The 16,839-nt window shown below is 43.5% G+C and overlaps 1 protein-coding gene across 2 annotated transcripts in view; it reads left to right on the top strand.

Annotated features, from left to right (window-relative positions):
• Positions 1-10,881: 10,881 nt before the first annotated feature.
• mthfr (methylenetetrahydrofolate reductase (NAD(P)H)) overlaps positions 10,882-16,839 on the top strand; it is a 33,790-nt gene continuing 27,832 nt past the window's right edge. Inside the window, exons 1-2 of one of the 2 annotated variants that reach the window (XM_072449324.1) lie at positions 10,882-10,967; positions 13,733-13,991. In XM_072449324.1, the coding sequence (XP_072305425.1) occupies positions 13,747-13,991 (245 nt within the window). In that variant the 5' untranslated portion in view covers positions 10,882-10,967; positions 13,733-13,746. Of the gene's footprint in view, positions 10,968-11,377; positions 11,401-13,732; positions 13,992-16,839 lie in introns of those variants that run through there. The other variant, XM_072449325.1, reaches the window with a different exon arrangement.

Here is a 16,839-nt window from a genome sequence, read left to right on the forward strand (position 1 = left end):
TTGATGACTTTGTCCAGCCTCCTCCTCTCTCTCTCTGCGATGCTGCTGCTCCAGCAGGCCACACCGTTCAGGAGGGCTGATGCCACCACAGAGTCATAGAAGGTCTTCAGGAGTGGCCCTGTCACTCCAAAAGACCTGAGTCTCCTCAGGAGGTAGAGCCGACTCTGGCTCTTCCTGTACAGTGCGTCTGTGTTATGAGTCCAGTCCAGTTTGTGGTTCAGATGAACACCCAGGTACTTGTATGAGTCCACTCTCTCAATGTCCCTTCCCTGGATGTTCACTGGTAAGGGGGCAGTGGGGTGGCGTCTGCGGAAATCCACCACCATCTCCTTGGTCTTCCCTGCGTTGATGAGGAGGTGGTTCCGCTAACACCAGTCCACAAAGTACTGCGCCAGTCCCCTGTACTCTGCATCATCGTCGTCCGTGATGAGTCCGATGATGGCAGAGTCATCAGAGAACTTCTGCAGTGTCGTGTCTGAAGTCTGCAGTGTAAAGGGTGAAAAGAAAGGGTGCGAGGACAGTGCCCTGGGGTGCCCCCACACTGCAGGTCCGAGTGTCAGACACACAGTCCCGTGCTCTCACAAACTGGGGTTGGTCCGTGAGGTAGTCCAGGATCCACTCTGCCAGGTCATACTCCACACCAGCAGTCTCCAGCTTGTCCCTCAGGAGCTGATGGTGTTGAAGGGGCTGGAAAGATCGAAGAACAGGAACCTCACAGAGCTGCCAGGCTTTTCCAGGTGAGAGAGAGCGGTGCAGCAGGGAGATGATGGCGACCTCCACTCCAATGCAAGGCCGGTATGCAAACTGCAGCGGGTCCATGACTGAGCTCACGGTGGAGCGGAGGTGGTCCAGGACCAGCCGCTCCAGTGTCTTCATCAGATGGGACGTGAGAGCCACCGGCCTGAAGCTGTTGAGGTCTTTGGCGCGCGGTGTCTTGGGCACAGGTACCAGACAGGAGGTCTTCCAGACCTGTGTTACCACCCTCAGCTTCAGGCTCATGTTGAAGACATGCTCCATAACTCCACACAGTTCATCTGCGCAGGACTTAAGGAGCCTGGGGCTGATGCCGTCAGGTCCTGCTGCCTTCCTCACTTTAATCCTCTTCCGCTCACTCCTCACCTGTGCTGCTGTGACAGTCAGTGGTTGGCAGGGGGACTGTGTGCTGGGGGGATGGGTGAGTCCAGGCGAAGTGGGGAGCTGATGGTCCGGGGCGGAGAAATGAAGAGGAACGGATGCAGGGCATTGTCCAGCTGTGGAAGAGGGAGCATGCAGCTGTGCAGGGGGAGGGGCGGGTGACCAATCAAATCTCAAGAAGTGAGCATTTAAATCATTCACCCACTATAGATCCCCCTCTGTCTGGGCAGGGGAGATTTTGAAGCCCAAGATGGAGGCTTCTCCACACTCCCTGAATGTTCTTCTGCTGCAGCTGCTCCTCCATCCTCCTCTTGTAGCCGGCCTCAGCCTGCCTGCTCTTCCTCCTCAGCTTTTTCTGCACAGTCCTCAGCTCCTCCTTGTTCCCTGACCTGAAGGCTCTCTTCTTCTCCTTCAGCAGAGCCTTCAGTTCACGGGTAATCCATGGCTTGTTGTTTGGAAAACACTGCACCGTCAGGGAGGGAACAATGTTCTCAAAAGAAGTTGATGTAGTCCGTGATGCACTCTCTGATGGTGTTGATGTCCTCCCCATGGCCGTAAAGCTCAGTCCAGACAGTGGTGCTGAAGCAGTCCCTCAGAGCCTCCTCGCTCTCAGCAGACCACATCCTCACCACACGGGACACCACAGGCTGCCTGCGCATGATGGGTTCATACACAGGCCTCAGATGTACAAGGTTGTGGTCCGAGCTGCCCAGGGGAGGGAGGGGGGAAGAAGAATAAGCCTGTTTGGTGTTGGCAAAAAACAAGTCCAATGTTCTATTGTTTCTGGTGGGGCAGGTGACATACTGGGTGTATGTTGGTAGAACAGAAGAGGGAGAAGCGTGGTTAAAGTCACCAGAGATGAGGAAGAGAGCCTGTGGATGCTGTGATTGCAGCCTACAAGTGCAGGAGAGCAGTGCTTCACAAGCATATTCAGCATTGGCAGACGGGGCCACATAGACTACAATCAAAATCACATGCGAGAACTCCCGGGGCAGATAATATGGCCTCATGCCAATAGCCAATAGTTCAATATCCGAGACTTTGTAATCTCATACAGCTTACACAACTGCTGGATGAGAGGGCTCTCAAAGTTTCGTCCCTGGTCCGAGTGTATGCGTGCCGGAACACCAAACTTTGCAAACCACTCTGTGACCAGGACTTGCGCCACAGTGGAAGCGTGCTTGTTGCGGGTTGGAACTACAAGTGTGTATTTGCTAAAAACGTCAGTCATGACCAGCACGTTTTCCAGACCAGTGGAGGTCTGCTCTAACAGGGTAAAGTCGATAGCAAGGATCTCGTTTGGCTGTGAAGCCAGTAAGTGGCCCATAAAGGCGTGAGGAACCGATTGGTTGTCCTTTGCATGCTGACATCTCTCGCAAGCCTGGCACCATTGGGCTACCTCCCGTGACATACCTGGCCAATAGCACCGGGAACACAGCAAGGCCAGAGTCCTCTCTATTCCTTGGTGTCCATGCTCCTGATGGACCTGGGTGAGGACATTCTGGACCAAGGCTTTAGGCAGAAGGAGTTGATACACAGCCCCACCACCGTCAGGACGAAACACCTGCCGATACAGCAGCCCCTCTAACTCTACCAGGCGGTCCCACTGGGCCAGCACTAAGAGGGCAGTCGAAGAGAGGGCTCGTCGCTCTTCACGAGTGGGCTGTCGATTTTGTTGCCAAAAGGTCAGGATCTCCTGTATGGCGGGGTCAGACTGCTGAAGCTCGCTGAGGTCAGCAGGGGCAACTTGCGGTAGAAAAGTCACAAGGGACTGTGTTGCCTGTGTAACCATTCCTTGTAGGGCTTGTTTTAACTGCCTAGGCAGACATGTGCCCCAAGTTCCCGGTGCCACTTCCTGTAAGGAAGTGCCAGGCTGGCGAGACAAAGTGTCAGCATTTTGGTTACACTTACCTGAACGATATTTTAATTCAAAATCAAAAGAGGTCAACTGGGCGGCCCAGCGCTGCTCAACAGCTCCCAGTGTGTCTGAGGAGGGATGACTCAGGGGATTGTTGTCCATATAGATCACGCATTTGTGTCCTAGCAGTTACTCCCTGAATTTCTCAGTCAGGGCCCACTTAAGGGCCAACAACTCTAGCTTCATGGAGCTGTAGTTGGACATGTTGCGCTCAGTCGGGCGCAGGCCTCGACTGGCGTACGCAAGAGGTCGCACCTTCCCTTCCTGGTCCTGGGAGAGCACTGCCCCCAATCCAGCATGACTTGCACCAACCTCCAGAATGAATGGGAAGGAGAAGTCAGCGTAGGCAAAGTACCGGGGCCGTGGTGAGCTTGGCTTTTAAGGCCTCAAAGCTCTGCTGACATTCTGTGGTCCAGGGTCCAGTAGCACAGGCCGTTTCCTTGACCGTTTACCAGTCAGTTCAGCAACTCTACGGTGTTTGCTAACTGCTAAAATAATCCTTGATTTTTGGCGGAAAACATTCCTTAAAATTCAAAAAGGGTTAAATTGAAAAAGTAAAAGGTGTTACCTGGAGACTCAATCTACTATAATAACTTGGGTTTGACTTTCTAGGTCAGCTGACTTAGGAGCTATTGAAAAGAATCCTTTTCTTTTGACAAAAAATATTCCTTAAAAATCTACAAAGGGTTAATTTTGAAAAAGTAAAAGGTGTGCGTGATACCTGGAGACCACAACTACTATAATCACTTAGCTTTTACTATCTAGGTTTGCTAACTTAGGAGCTATTGAAAAGAATCCTTGTTTTTTGACGAAAAATATTCCTTAAAAATCTATAAAGGGTTAAATTGAAAAAGTAAAAGGTGTGCGTGATACCTGGAGACCACAACTACTATAATCACTTGGGTGTGACTTTCTAGGTCAGCTGACTTAGGAGCTATTGAAGAGAATCCTTGATTTTTGACAAAAAATATTCCTTAAAAATCAACAAAGGATCAATTTGAAAAAGTAAAAGGTGTGCGTGATACCTGGAGACCACAACTACTATAATCACTTGGGTTTGACTTTCTAGGTCAGCTGACTTAGGAGCTATTGAAAAGAATCCTTGTTTTTTGACGAAAAATATTCCTTAAAAATCTACAAAGGGTTAATTTGAAAAAGTAAAAGGTGTGTGTGATACCTGGAGAGCACAACTACTATAATCACTTAGCATTTACGATCTAGGTTTGCTAACTTAGGAGCTATTGAAAAGAATCCTTGTTTTTTGACGAAAAATATTCCTTAAAAATCTACAAAGGGTTATTTTGAAAAAGTAAAAGGTGTGCGTGATACCTGGAGACCACAACTACTATAATCACTTGGGTTTGACTTTCTAGGTCAGCTGACTTAGGAGCTATTGTAAAGAATCCTTGTTTTTATACTAAAAATATTCTTTAAAAATCTACAAAGGGTTAATTTTTTAGCCCAAAAGGACTATGACATCTAGAATTAGCAACTTGGATTCATGCTCAATGTTGTTGTTTTTTTTGTTTTTTTTATAAATATGTTTATATTTTTTAATGTAACAAACGGTACTTTAGAGACGGTCCCTAACTGGCGTACCAAGCGGCACTTCAGCGCGCAGCTCCCTGTGTCGAGCTACTGCAGGCGGGGCACACTCAGAGGAAGCTCCCGCTCTAGTTGCGGAGGCGAATGTCCAACGTCCAACGTGAAACTAACTTCACCGCGGTCTGGAAGAGACGGCGCTCGTCCGGACCGGATCTCCGCCTCTTAGTGACCCGGGCCATAGACGCCCCTCACCGGCCTCACCTGCAGCTAACACTACCGGGCTGGTGTAAATGTTAAGTTTAATATCTTTCATTCAGACACATATTATTGTGCGCGGGGCAGAGCTCTCGTCGCCTCCAGCCTGAGTGAACTAACGTGACAGAATCGTGTTCTTTCAAACAGCAGCATTAACGTCTCTTTGTAAGAGAAGTTCAATACCTGGAGAGTGTTGTTGAGTTTGCAGTTTCTTTACATCGTCAAGAAGCTTCTTCTTTCGTTTTTCGGCACCAGGAGATATATTCCTCTGGACATGAGGACCACGCAGGGACCACGTTCTGTTGTGTTTATGTTTTGCTCTCGAGCTCCTCGCGCACAATGAAGTTGCCCAATCAGCGCAGGTTTGGTGTCTCGGTTGCCAGATTGTCATTAGAAATAAATGCGGTTTGTGCGTCATGTTACCGCTGTGTGCGCTGCCGCGCCAGCAGCGCTACTACACTAGTGGCGCACGCTGCGCTTGCACTTCGCATAAGACGGGTTGCCAGATTAGGGGCCCTATTAACGCCTCGGGGCCCTACGCGGCTGCTTAGTTCGCTTATAGGCTGGGCCGGCCCTGCTCTCCACCTTCTTTTTTTCACCAAAAAACAAAATCTTTACCCGTTCAAAGTTCTTTATCCTCGTCGCCAAAAAGTTGTTGTATCTTGGCCGAAATAAAGTAGAACAACATCTCAATTTCCGTCGTGTATTTTAATCACAACTTTATCACAGGTACATGCGGAGCATCACTTGCTCGAGAACTGGTAACAACATCCAACCAAAGGCAAGTGCGCCCTCTATTGGGGAGCACTAATAATGACACTCTATTGCACACAATAACACATTCACATTAAGAGGAGCAGAATATAGCACATACAATTCTCTAGTGCAATATACCACAGTATCTGTGTGGGTCTCTCCGCGTTCCCTGCCCCCTGTCCTGTCCTGTCCTGTCCTGTCCTGTCCTGTCCTGCCCCCTGTCCTGCCCCCTGTCCTGCCCATGGATGTATTATATTATCTGGATAGGGTACGCCCCCTCTGCCTCTGGCTCCAAATTGAGTAGTGGCCACTCCGTAGAATGCAGCCTTTTGGTCGGACCATTTCAAGAGTTCGGCCTCTAAAATTACCAAACATGCTAAATTGTTTGTAGTCTAAAAATAAAATAGAAGGAATTTCCCTCTTTGACTGTTTCTAAAATACTTTAAAAATACATTTTTAACCTCGCGGAGAACGGTGTACGCGCACCGAGCGCGCACGTAACCCTCGTGAACGAGCCTCCGGAGAACATGTGACGGAAACTAAACACAAGCAGAAGAATGTGACCAGACGAGACCAACGATACACGTAAGTTGTGTTTGTATGTCAATCCTCACGTTTCACACATCGTTCCATGTGAAGTGTAAAACAACGATTACACAGTTAACACAAGTTAACACAAGCTAACGTTTAGCTACACAAAGATGCATTGGAACGACACGTCGTGATGGCTCATGACTTCTGCAAATAAATAACTCATTATTTCTCCTACTAAATGTTCTAAGAGACAAAAGGTTAAGCACAGATGAAGGGAAACTCGAGAAAGAAGGGGAAATAAAGTGATGTTTGTATGATGTGCAATCAAACTACAAATAATTCAAATACAACCTGCTGAAATGGGTCATATCTTACATAAATAAATGTAAACGTATTTAAAAGTGTCAGTCGTGTTCTCACAGGGCTGATAAGACGACATTTGAGGTTTTATTAGATATTTCATAATGAAGTGTTTAAACAGCAAAGCACACGCTTGTTTTCTATAGGAATGTCATGGATTTACTTCCATGGAATATGTAGAGATTTAGCAAACATGTCAGTTATGTTCTAACTTCTAAGGTTTAAACTTATGCAAAAATAAATGACTTTTGGTTCTAGCTTTAAAAATGAATGTGAAAAGAGGAACTTTTGTGTTACAGAGCGAAATGTAAATCTGTCAATAACATATTCCAGCTTTTCTCTGTTAAATGTGCATAATATATCAATGTTCTAATGAGTATTTTTCTCATCTTCAGTGCTGACCAGTGAGTTTGGTCTGTCTGTGCTGTCCAGAGCTCTACAGGTCACTACAGACCTGATCACTGCAGACACAGAGTCATCTCACGTAAACTCCTGACGACTCCAAAGCAAAAGGTATTTTAATATTAACTTGTGCCTCGACTAAAAGTAAACAGTGTAGAATCAGTACTTTGAATTTATAAAATGTCTGTTTTGTTATGACCAAAAAAACTAAATGATAATTGTTCTTCAAAAGAGAGACTGCTGTGTCACATGTGTCTGTAAAACAGCTTCAGGACAAACATGTGAAGTGTATGTTCTATGTATAATCTAAAGCTGTGACATGTTCTGTTTGTCCCTCAGTCAAACGATGGAGCTAAACGGAGGAGTTTACTGAAGTCCTTTTCATCAGAAGACTGCGTAGCCATGGAAACAAAGTCTTGTTAAATACTGAGATATTCAGTATTTAACGCAATAATGTCACATTCATGTGCATATAACTGATGTAAAAAGAGTGTTTATTTTACCATTATTATTAGTATTATCTTGTCTTATGCTAGCTGTTTTTATTTTATTTTTATCTCTATTCTCCCCCTCCATTCCTTATTAAGAAATGAGAGGTTCTGTCTATAGGAGTTTTTGTTTATAAGAGTTCTTCTATTAAAATCGATCTATTAAGAGTGTTTTTTAAACTTCCTATAAGTTTTCTGTCCTTTTCCTCTGTATCCACTGTGTTGCAACAACGAAATTTCCCCATGTGTGGACAATAAAGGAATATCTTATCTTATTCAGTTTGTTCTATTTGACTTATACAGGTTGTTTTATCATTGTTACTATTTTGATGTTGCACTGAATCACCAAAGCAAGTTCCACTGTTTGTGAATTCTGTTCTTTGACAATGGCAATAAACCTTTTCTGATTCTATTAATGATGATAATAATATTGAACAGTACAGACTCCAATACTCCTTAATAAGGGACTCCCACACTGTAGCTTTAAAACTCAACTAAAACTGTGGCTAAAATCAATTTATCATTTGTAGTTATAATCAGATTTGCATTTATTGAACAAGTTCATTCATGTTCATTATTCTTATTAAATACATTAATAAACAAATGTGTTTTGTATTTATTAAAGATTGACATGACACAAAAACGACACAAAAGGAAAAAGTGAATATAATTAAATACTGCTTAACTCAATTATGTAACAGAATTGATGATTATATTTTATATTTCTTCTCATTTGATTAAAAAAAAGGATATTGGCCAAATCATATTAAGTAAATAAATAACCGGCCATCTTGGCTTCCGGGGTCTTGGTCCTGCCCAAGCCCCCGGAAGCCAAGATGGCCGCCATTGAAACCTATGGAGTTGCTCATTGGCGCATGGTTCCAAAAAAGTTTTTTTAGTTCCGCATTACTTCCTGAACAGTGGTATATCTCCTCCCACTTTTGTGACGTCATCGCCGTGAGGCTTTGGCGTCGGGAGCGCGCACGTCACAGCAGCGCGACAGAGTCAACACGGACTTATATATCCATCTATAAATATACATGTATCATGTTGTAAAGCTCTGATATTTAAGAGAATTATAAAGAAGCGTTAAGATAAAAAGTCTGGTTTAATGACAATAAATTACATTTAGAGGTTTAATAACGTCCTCATCATTTTCTGTAGTTTTTGGTTTGGGTATTTATTTGGTTATTAACTTTTCAGTTATTGATGTACATAATATAATTTGGCCAAAATGCATTTTTTTTAATCAGATGAGAAGAAATATAAAATATAATCATCGATTCTGTTACATAATTGAGTTAAGCAGTATTTAATTATATTCAGTTTCCTTTTGTGTCGTTTTTGTATCATGTCAATCTTTAATAAACAAATGTGTTTTGTATTTATTAATGTATTTAATAAGAATAATGAACATGAATGAACTTGTTCAATAAATGCAAATCTGATTATAACTACAAATGATAAATTGATTTTAGCCAGTTTTAGTTGAGTTTTAAAGCTACAATGAGTTTTAAAGCTACAATGTGGGAGTCCCTTATTAAGGAGTTTGAGTCTGTACTGTTCATTATTATTATCATTAATAGAATCAGAAAATGTATTGCCATTGTCAAAGAACAGAATTGACAAACAGTGGAACTTGCTTTGGTGATTCAGTGCAACATAAAAATATTAACAATGATAAAACAACCTGTATAAGTCAAATAGAACAAACTGAATAAAATAAGATATTCCTTTATTGTCCACACATGAGGAAATTTCGTTGTTGCAACACAGTAGATACAGAGGAAAAGGACAAAAAACTTATAGGAAGTTTAAAAAACACTCTTAATAGATCGATCTTAATAGAAGAACTCTTATAAACACAAACTCCTATAGACAGAACCTCTCATACCTTAATAAGGAATGGAGGGAAAATAAAGATAAAGATAAAATAAAAACAGCGTAAGACAAAATAATACTAATAATAATGGTAAAATAAACACTCTTTTTACATCAGTTATATGCACATGAATGTGACATTATTGTGTTAAATACTGAATATCTCAGTATTTAACAAGACTATGTTTCCATGGCTACGCAGTCTTCTGTACTTCAGTAACTGCTCCGTTCAGCTCCATCGTATGTCTGAGAGACAAACAGAACATGTCACATCTTTAGATTATACAAGTCACATAACATACACTTCATATGTTTTAGATTATACAAGTCATAGAACATACACTTCATATGTATTAGATTTATACAAGTCATATAACATACACTTCACATGTTTGTCCTGAAGCTGCTTCACAGACACATGTGACACAGGAGTGTCTCTTTTGAAGAACAATTATCATTTAGTTTTTTTTGGTCATGTAGTGACTGTAGTGACCTGCAGTGACCTGTAGAGCTCTGGTCAGCACAGACAGACTAAACTCACTGGTCAGCACTGAAGATGAGAAAGATACTCATTAGAACATTGATATATTATGCATATTTAACGGAGTTAAATGGAATATGTTATTGACAGATTTACATTTTGCTCTGTAACACAAAAGTTCCTCTTTTCACATTAATTTTTAAAGCTAGAACCAAAAGTAATTTACTTATGCATAAGTTTAAACCTTAGAAGTTAGAACATAACTGACATGTTTGCTAAATCTCTACATATTCCATGGAAGTAAATCCATAACATTCCTATAGAAAACAAGCGTGTGCTTTGTTTAAACACAGCACACGTCATTATTAAATGGGTAATAAAACCTTAAATGTCGTCTCAGCCCCTGTAAATACAGGACTGTCACTTTTACATACGTTTACATTTATATGTGTAAGATATGACCCATTTCAGCAGGTTATATTTGAATTATTTGTAGTTTTTGATTGCACATAATACAAACATCACTTTATTTCCCTTCTTTCTCTAGTTTTCCTTGATCTGTGCTTAACCTTTTGTCTCTTAGAACATTTAGTAGGAGAAATAATTAGTTATTTATTTGCAGAAGCACGAGCCATCACGACGTGTTGTTGTATCTTTGTGTAGCTAAACTTTAGCTTACGTTAGCTCGTGTTAGCTCGTGTTAACTCGTGTTAACTTGTGTTAACTGTGTAATTGTTGTTTTACACTTCATATGGAACGATGTGTGAAACGTGAGGAATGACATACAAACACAACTTACGTGCATCGTGGTCTCGTCTCGTCACTTTCTTCTGCTTGTGTTCAGTTTCCGTCACATGTTCTTCTGAGGCTCGTTCATGAGGGTGACGTGCGCGCTCGGTGCGTGTACACCGTTCACCGGAAGGTTAAAAATGTATTTTTTAAGTATTTTAGAAACAGTTAAAGAGTGAATTTCCTTCTATTTTATTTTTAGACTAAAAACAATTTAGCATGTTTGGTAATTTTAGAGGCCGAACTCCTGAAATGGTCCGACCAAAAGGCTGCATTCTGCGAAGTGGCCACTACTCAATTTGGAGCCAGAGGCAGAGGGGGCGTACCCTATCCAGATATTATAATACATCCATGGTCCTGCCCCATTGGAAGTAGCGTGACCTGCACACGGCACTGCACAAAGGGAAGCGGCGGGACCAGCGAGGTAAGCGCTACGAAGCACACGCTCTAGTAGAACAGGGAGGCTAGCTTTGGTCCGGACGTGTGCTGTGGAGGGGTAACTGTGCAGCTAGCATGGGGCAGGGGCATGGGGCAGATGCGTAAAGCTAACTGCGTGCAACCTGACCACTGCCCACCAGGACAGGGCAGACTTTAAATAGCCTGTAATGACCAGCACGTGTGCGCTCAGGCAAACACAAATAAGGCTTACGTCAGGCTCCAGCTCCAGCATATGTATGCGGAGGAGCAGGAGCAGGAGAGCTACTCCGCGGAGCAGGAGCAGCAGCCCCGCGGAGCAGGAGCAGCAGCAGCCCCTCGGAGCAGGAGCAGTCCCGCGTGCATTTAGCCTGACTATCGAAGAGCTTTAGAATGGTGACAAGTTAGGGCTGTTGCGATATTGATTAAAAAGTTGAAATAATGTAAGCTATTATTCCTTTTGAATTGAGAAAAGTCCTGAAGATGTTGCATGAAACAGGCTGAAACCCAAGGATTGTCACTAATGCAACAAGAAGTAGGTTGTAGCAGGTTGGACTGAAAATGTATAGAGCTTTGGAAATTGACATAAAATATTTAGTTAGCCTAATGTTAAACCAGTGGAGATGTAAAGAGGCTACTCACTAAACTTAATTAAAATGTATTCGGGCATTATATAGATTGATAAATGTATTTTCCAGTAATGGCTCAGCAGTTTATCATTGTTCAAGGCTTTTTCTTTATTTATTTTACATGGTTTTGCCTACTGTATTTATGCAGTTGAGCTGACCAACAACAAACACTTTCATGGGATCTGGCGACGCTCCATCCTAAGGTCTATTCTTGGGTCTGGAGTGATATCACACTCTTGCTACTGCCATCTGGAGGACAAAAGCTGCGTGCTCAATGTGGGCTGAGCCAACAAAAATTCTGAAAACAAAGAATTTCTCTTCTGTACAGGACTGGTTCAGTTTGATCTCACAGCATAATGTCACAGATGTCACACGTTCTGAAGGAGTGGGTAAATGGCTTGCTGACTGCAGGATTGTCCGCCAGAGCTTGAGTATCCAACCGGCCTCACCACCGCAGACCACATATTATCACACCAGGCCAGGGCCTCCACTTCCAGCATGTTCATCACCAAGATCCCCTGAGACCAGCCACCTGGACCGCTGCTGCATAACCAAAGAATTTCTGCACAAACTGTCAGGAACTGTCTCCGGAAGCTCATTTGCAGCTTGTCGTCCTCATTTAGGTTCGTCGCCGTAGTCGACCTGAGTGGGCAGATGCTCACATTCAATGGTTGTTGTTGTTGTTGTTGTTGTTTTATGGCGGTTGGCATCCAATTGTTGCATTACCGCCAGACTTTATTCCTCAGACTTTTCGTAGTCCTCAGACTCTGTCGTAGTCCGTAAAAGTACTCCTTCCATTGCTTTGGTGTTACAAAGCCCATGAGGTCATGATATGTCTTTGTGACTAGAATAGTTGTTGTTGTTTCAGAGACCAAGTCTGAGGACTACGAAAAGTCTGAGGAATAAAGTCTGGCGGTAATGCAACACTCGGATGCCAACCGCCATAAAACGACAACAACAACCGGATTTATTCCAGGGAGACTCTTCTTCATCTTCCTCGCCTTCTTTGACGTTCGGTGCTTCCACCGTACAGCTTTATTCTTTAGGCTATAATATTTCCACTGATGTCGCTGCTTGGTAGCCGTGCGTCTACGAGACTGGGCGAGGACAGGAGACCACCCCACCCCCATCCCGCCACTCCGACCACTCCGACGCCCCACAAGCAGACCCCCACCACTCCGACTCCCACCCAGCGCCCCTAGCCTGCCCTCTATATCTGCCCAACCAAGCTCCCCCGCTCCAAGGAATCTTCCCGCAGCTCCAGCAATGATCCTGATCCTCTCAGCCCTGCCCCGAGTCCGAGCAGCACAGCCTACAACATCCACCACAAAGAGCACAAAATCCTCTCCATCCACAACCAGGGTATTCTCACCAATTCTGGAACCCGCACACCCGGGACCTCCACTCCCGAAACCCTCACACCTCTTGGGAGCCATGCTGGCCTTTCTCATTTCGCCCTGGCTGGGATCAGCGCTGGCTCCTCTCTCCGCACTTACTCCAAACTCGCCACCTGAAACTTTCTTGACTGCACCCGCACAGGACACACCCCGAGAGACCTCCACCCTATGCACCCCAGCAGCTCCCCGGTGAATTTGATGGATCGGGGTGTACGGCAGCGGGTTCCAGAACACTGGCTTTAACACAATGTTTCTGCTTCTTCTGCTTTTGCTTTGACCAATCAGCGTCACGTATTTTGTTAACTTCCCAACGGCTTTCGGCGAGCGTCTTCCTAGATTGATTGATGTGAAGAACTCAATTCAAAGACGCAGATTCACACAGCCTTTGAAGAGGATTGGACCAGCATTCCACAGGCCACGATCAGCAACCGGGTCAACTGCACTGCAGGAGCCAAATGGTGGTCACACCAGATACTGACTGGTTTTCTGATCCCCATAAAGCAAACATTTTATTAGAGCATTTCCGAGTGTCATTTTAGTGTGGCCAGCCCAAGGCACACCTGTGCAATATTCATGTGTTAGAATGGCCCAGTCAAAGTCCAGACCTAAATCCAATTGCACTGTGGCAAGATCTGTTCACAAACGCTCTCCATCAAATCTGACTGAGCTTGAGCTGTTTTGCAAATTGTATTGAGACTTTGAGGTAGACGGACTCTTCCATGTGCTCTGACGTGTGTGTGTGTGCTTAGTGTGATTGTGCAGGATGGTGAACCAGGTCCAGCGAGGCGATGGCAGCTGGGGCAGCAGGAGCGACTCCAGTGCGGCCAGTAACAGTGGTGGGGACAGTTCCAAGGAGAGCTCCCGCAGCTCCACTCCGGTGCTGGACGCTGACCGCTCGGACAGACTACGGGACAAGATGCGCAAGAGAATGGAGTCTGGAGACCAATGGTTCTCCCTGGAGTTCTTCCCCCCACGCACGGCTAGTGGAGCGGTCAACCTCATCTCCAGGCAAGCTTCAGTTTACACACTCTGCAGCTCTTTGCAGCATAAGAAAACTGAAATCGAACAAACATTTAAAGGTTGAATGGACGTTTTTTTGGCCTAAATCTGAGTCTTATTTCCTCGTCGCGTGGACTGCCAATTAGTCCTGCCACGTATCAATCATAAAACGCACCTACCGCTCACCTGCAGCCGCGTGTGGCTCGTCCCCTGAGAGCAGCACGGTTCTGCGTGTCTAAGCGCATTGATCTATCATAATATAGTTCCCTCAGTGTACGGGACAAAATTAGGACGGAAATAGACAGTTCGAGCTGACTCAGAAGAAGACAGAAATCTACGGGAGACGAGAGATGCGATGCGATCCGCCGTGCTAATATACAAACGCACGTGTGTGTTGTATCAGTCCGCACGGGAGTGCGCATACACACTTCCGCCTGAGTTCTCAAATCGCCGAAAAATCGTCCATTGCGCCTTTTTAAGAAGTAAGTGGACGTTGCTGTGCAGCCAAGTCAAACTGTATTGTAACTTCAATATAGTTTGTCTCGCATTCAGGCCCTACACATATGTACACATGCCTGGGCAAACACAGCAAAGTCCTCTAAACAAACTGTTAAGTTCATTTTTGTATTGCTCTGGTTTTTAACATTGAATTATACAAAAAAGTGAATTGGTAATTTCACTCAAACTCCCCCATACATCTATTGCATTTATAAATGTAATAGTAATACTAGTGTTGATACTAATCTAAAACTATAGGCCATAAGCAGGTTTCTCTAGCATGTAAGTTCGTTCCCGCTGACGAGGGTGTACAATCTAACTATTGAAATGAATTCTCCATCGTTGTATCATCCAATATCTAAAAGTTCTCCTTTTAACTCCTCCACGTTTTCGTGGTATAAGAGTTTTAAAACAGAAATCTGTACCGCATTTCCCACGGCACGGCGACCAATCAGCGAGTAGTTCTCACCATCGCGAAGGCGTGACCATAACAAACATGGCGGCGCCCGTACAGCGCGGTTCAGCCGACCGCAAAAGAAAACGCCACATTTCTCCTGATTATGACTGCATAATATATCGAAATAGTGTTAAAAGCGAAGATGTACAACCACTGACTGGAGTACGGCGGAGGACACTTGTTGAAAACGCCAAACGATGGTTAGAAATAGACAGAGATGAGTGCGACATTGCAAAGTCCGTAAGTAAACATCACCAACAGTTGTCGACTCGCTTGAGCAAAGATGAAGATTTCGTGGATAAATCATTTGTCCTGCCACGTATCAATCATAAAACGCACCTACCGCTCACCTGCAGCCGTGTGCGGTTCGTGCCCACGTTTCCGCGTGCCTAAGCGCATGGATCTATCATAATATAGTTCCCTCGGTGTACGGGGTAAAATGAAGACGGAGAAAGACAGTTCGAGCTGACGCAGAAGTGGACAGAAATCTACCCGAGACGAGCGATGCGATGCGCTCCGTTGTGCTAATAAACAAACGCACGTGTGTGTTGTATTGGTCCGCACGGGGGAGTGCGCATGCGCACTTCCGCTTGCGTTCTCAAATCGCCGAAAAATCGTCCATACCGCCTTTACTAGATGCCTAATGTGCTACTGAAGATTTGTATGACCTGCAAAAAGGATAAACGGTATGTCAGAGCTGGAGCAAAGACATTGATTGACAAGTTAGCTTTGGCTGAGACTAACACTGCTGGTAAGTTGGATTTTTTTTTCTGATGACATTTGATAATTTCATATTCATTTTTTACTTTACTTTTCAACATTAATCATATTGTCATTAGCTAGCAGTAGTTGTAACCTTGTAGGGTTGTCTTCTTCTCCCCATCCACTGCTATTAAAATATATTTGCAACTCAAGCAAGAGGGAGATAAAAATTAGAAAAACAATCAGCCAATATTCAAACATTAATGACAATTAATTCTTGTTATTCATTCATTTGAGTTATTTATATAGGGGAAACCCAATATGAAGTTATTTTTCATGGCCCTGTTAAAACACAACACTACACAAAATAAACAAGAAACATAGGATACTAAAACACAAATAAAACAATCAATAAAATTAATCAATACATGAAAACACAAACATACAAACTGAGATACAATTTTACATAAAACGGGTGCATTGGCACATTAGGGTTATACCATATGTAATTGCCATATAATGCAAACATAATTTTGATTGGCTCTTACATTTAACCTGTTACCACCCACCTATTTTTGCCCTGTGCACAATGGTTGGACATACCCAAATGGCATTGCTTATTAAAAGAGGATCTTACAGCCCACATGCAAGTGTGATGCATCATTAGAAAGCTTAGGCCTTCTAGTTTCTGCAGATGTGCACATGAACACTGTCAGAACTTACACTACAGAGGCCCAAACATAAACAAAACATCCTTTTTTAGTCTCGCCTGAATATTGTCAATTTGTAATGGTCCTGAGCATGACATACTTCATTGTGTGCATATGCTGTTCACTGTACATGATTATCTTGTTGACAACAACTGTGTAAAGTTTCAGATCTCTAGGAACAGGCATTTTGGTGCTGTTGACCTTTTTGTATCAAAAAGTATATTCGGAACAAGTGATCCAAAACTGTGCCAAACTGCTTTATTACAATTTTAGCTCCTCTATGATCATAAAACATACATTATGATGTTTTGTAGGCCACGAATACCCATTATAACTGCTAAAAACAATGAATGTGAAAATGTGTATTTATTAGTTTACCCATGAATTTCCCATATAAAGATGAAAAAAAAATACAAAATTAACATTTTTATTTTATTTTTGTATTGATATAATAATACATATATCTAACAAAATACGCGCCCCAAAGGCT

The sequence above is a fragment of the Eucyclogobius newberryi genome, unplaced genomic scaffold (genome assembly GCF_026437365.1).
Source record: "Eucyclogobius newberryi isolate DKJ021-1_F unplaced genomic scaffold, fEucNew1.0.hap1 SCAF_17, whole genome shotgun sequence".
Taxonomy (NCBI): Eukaryota; Metazoa; Chordata; class Actinopteri; order Gobiiformes; family Gobiidae; genus Eucyclogobius; species Eucyclogobius newberryi.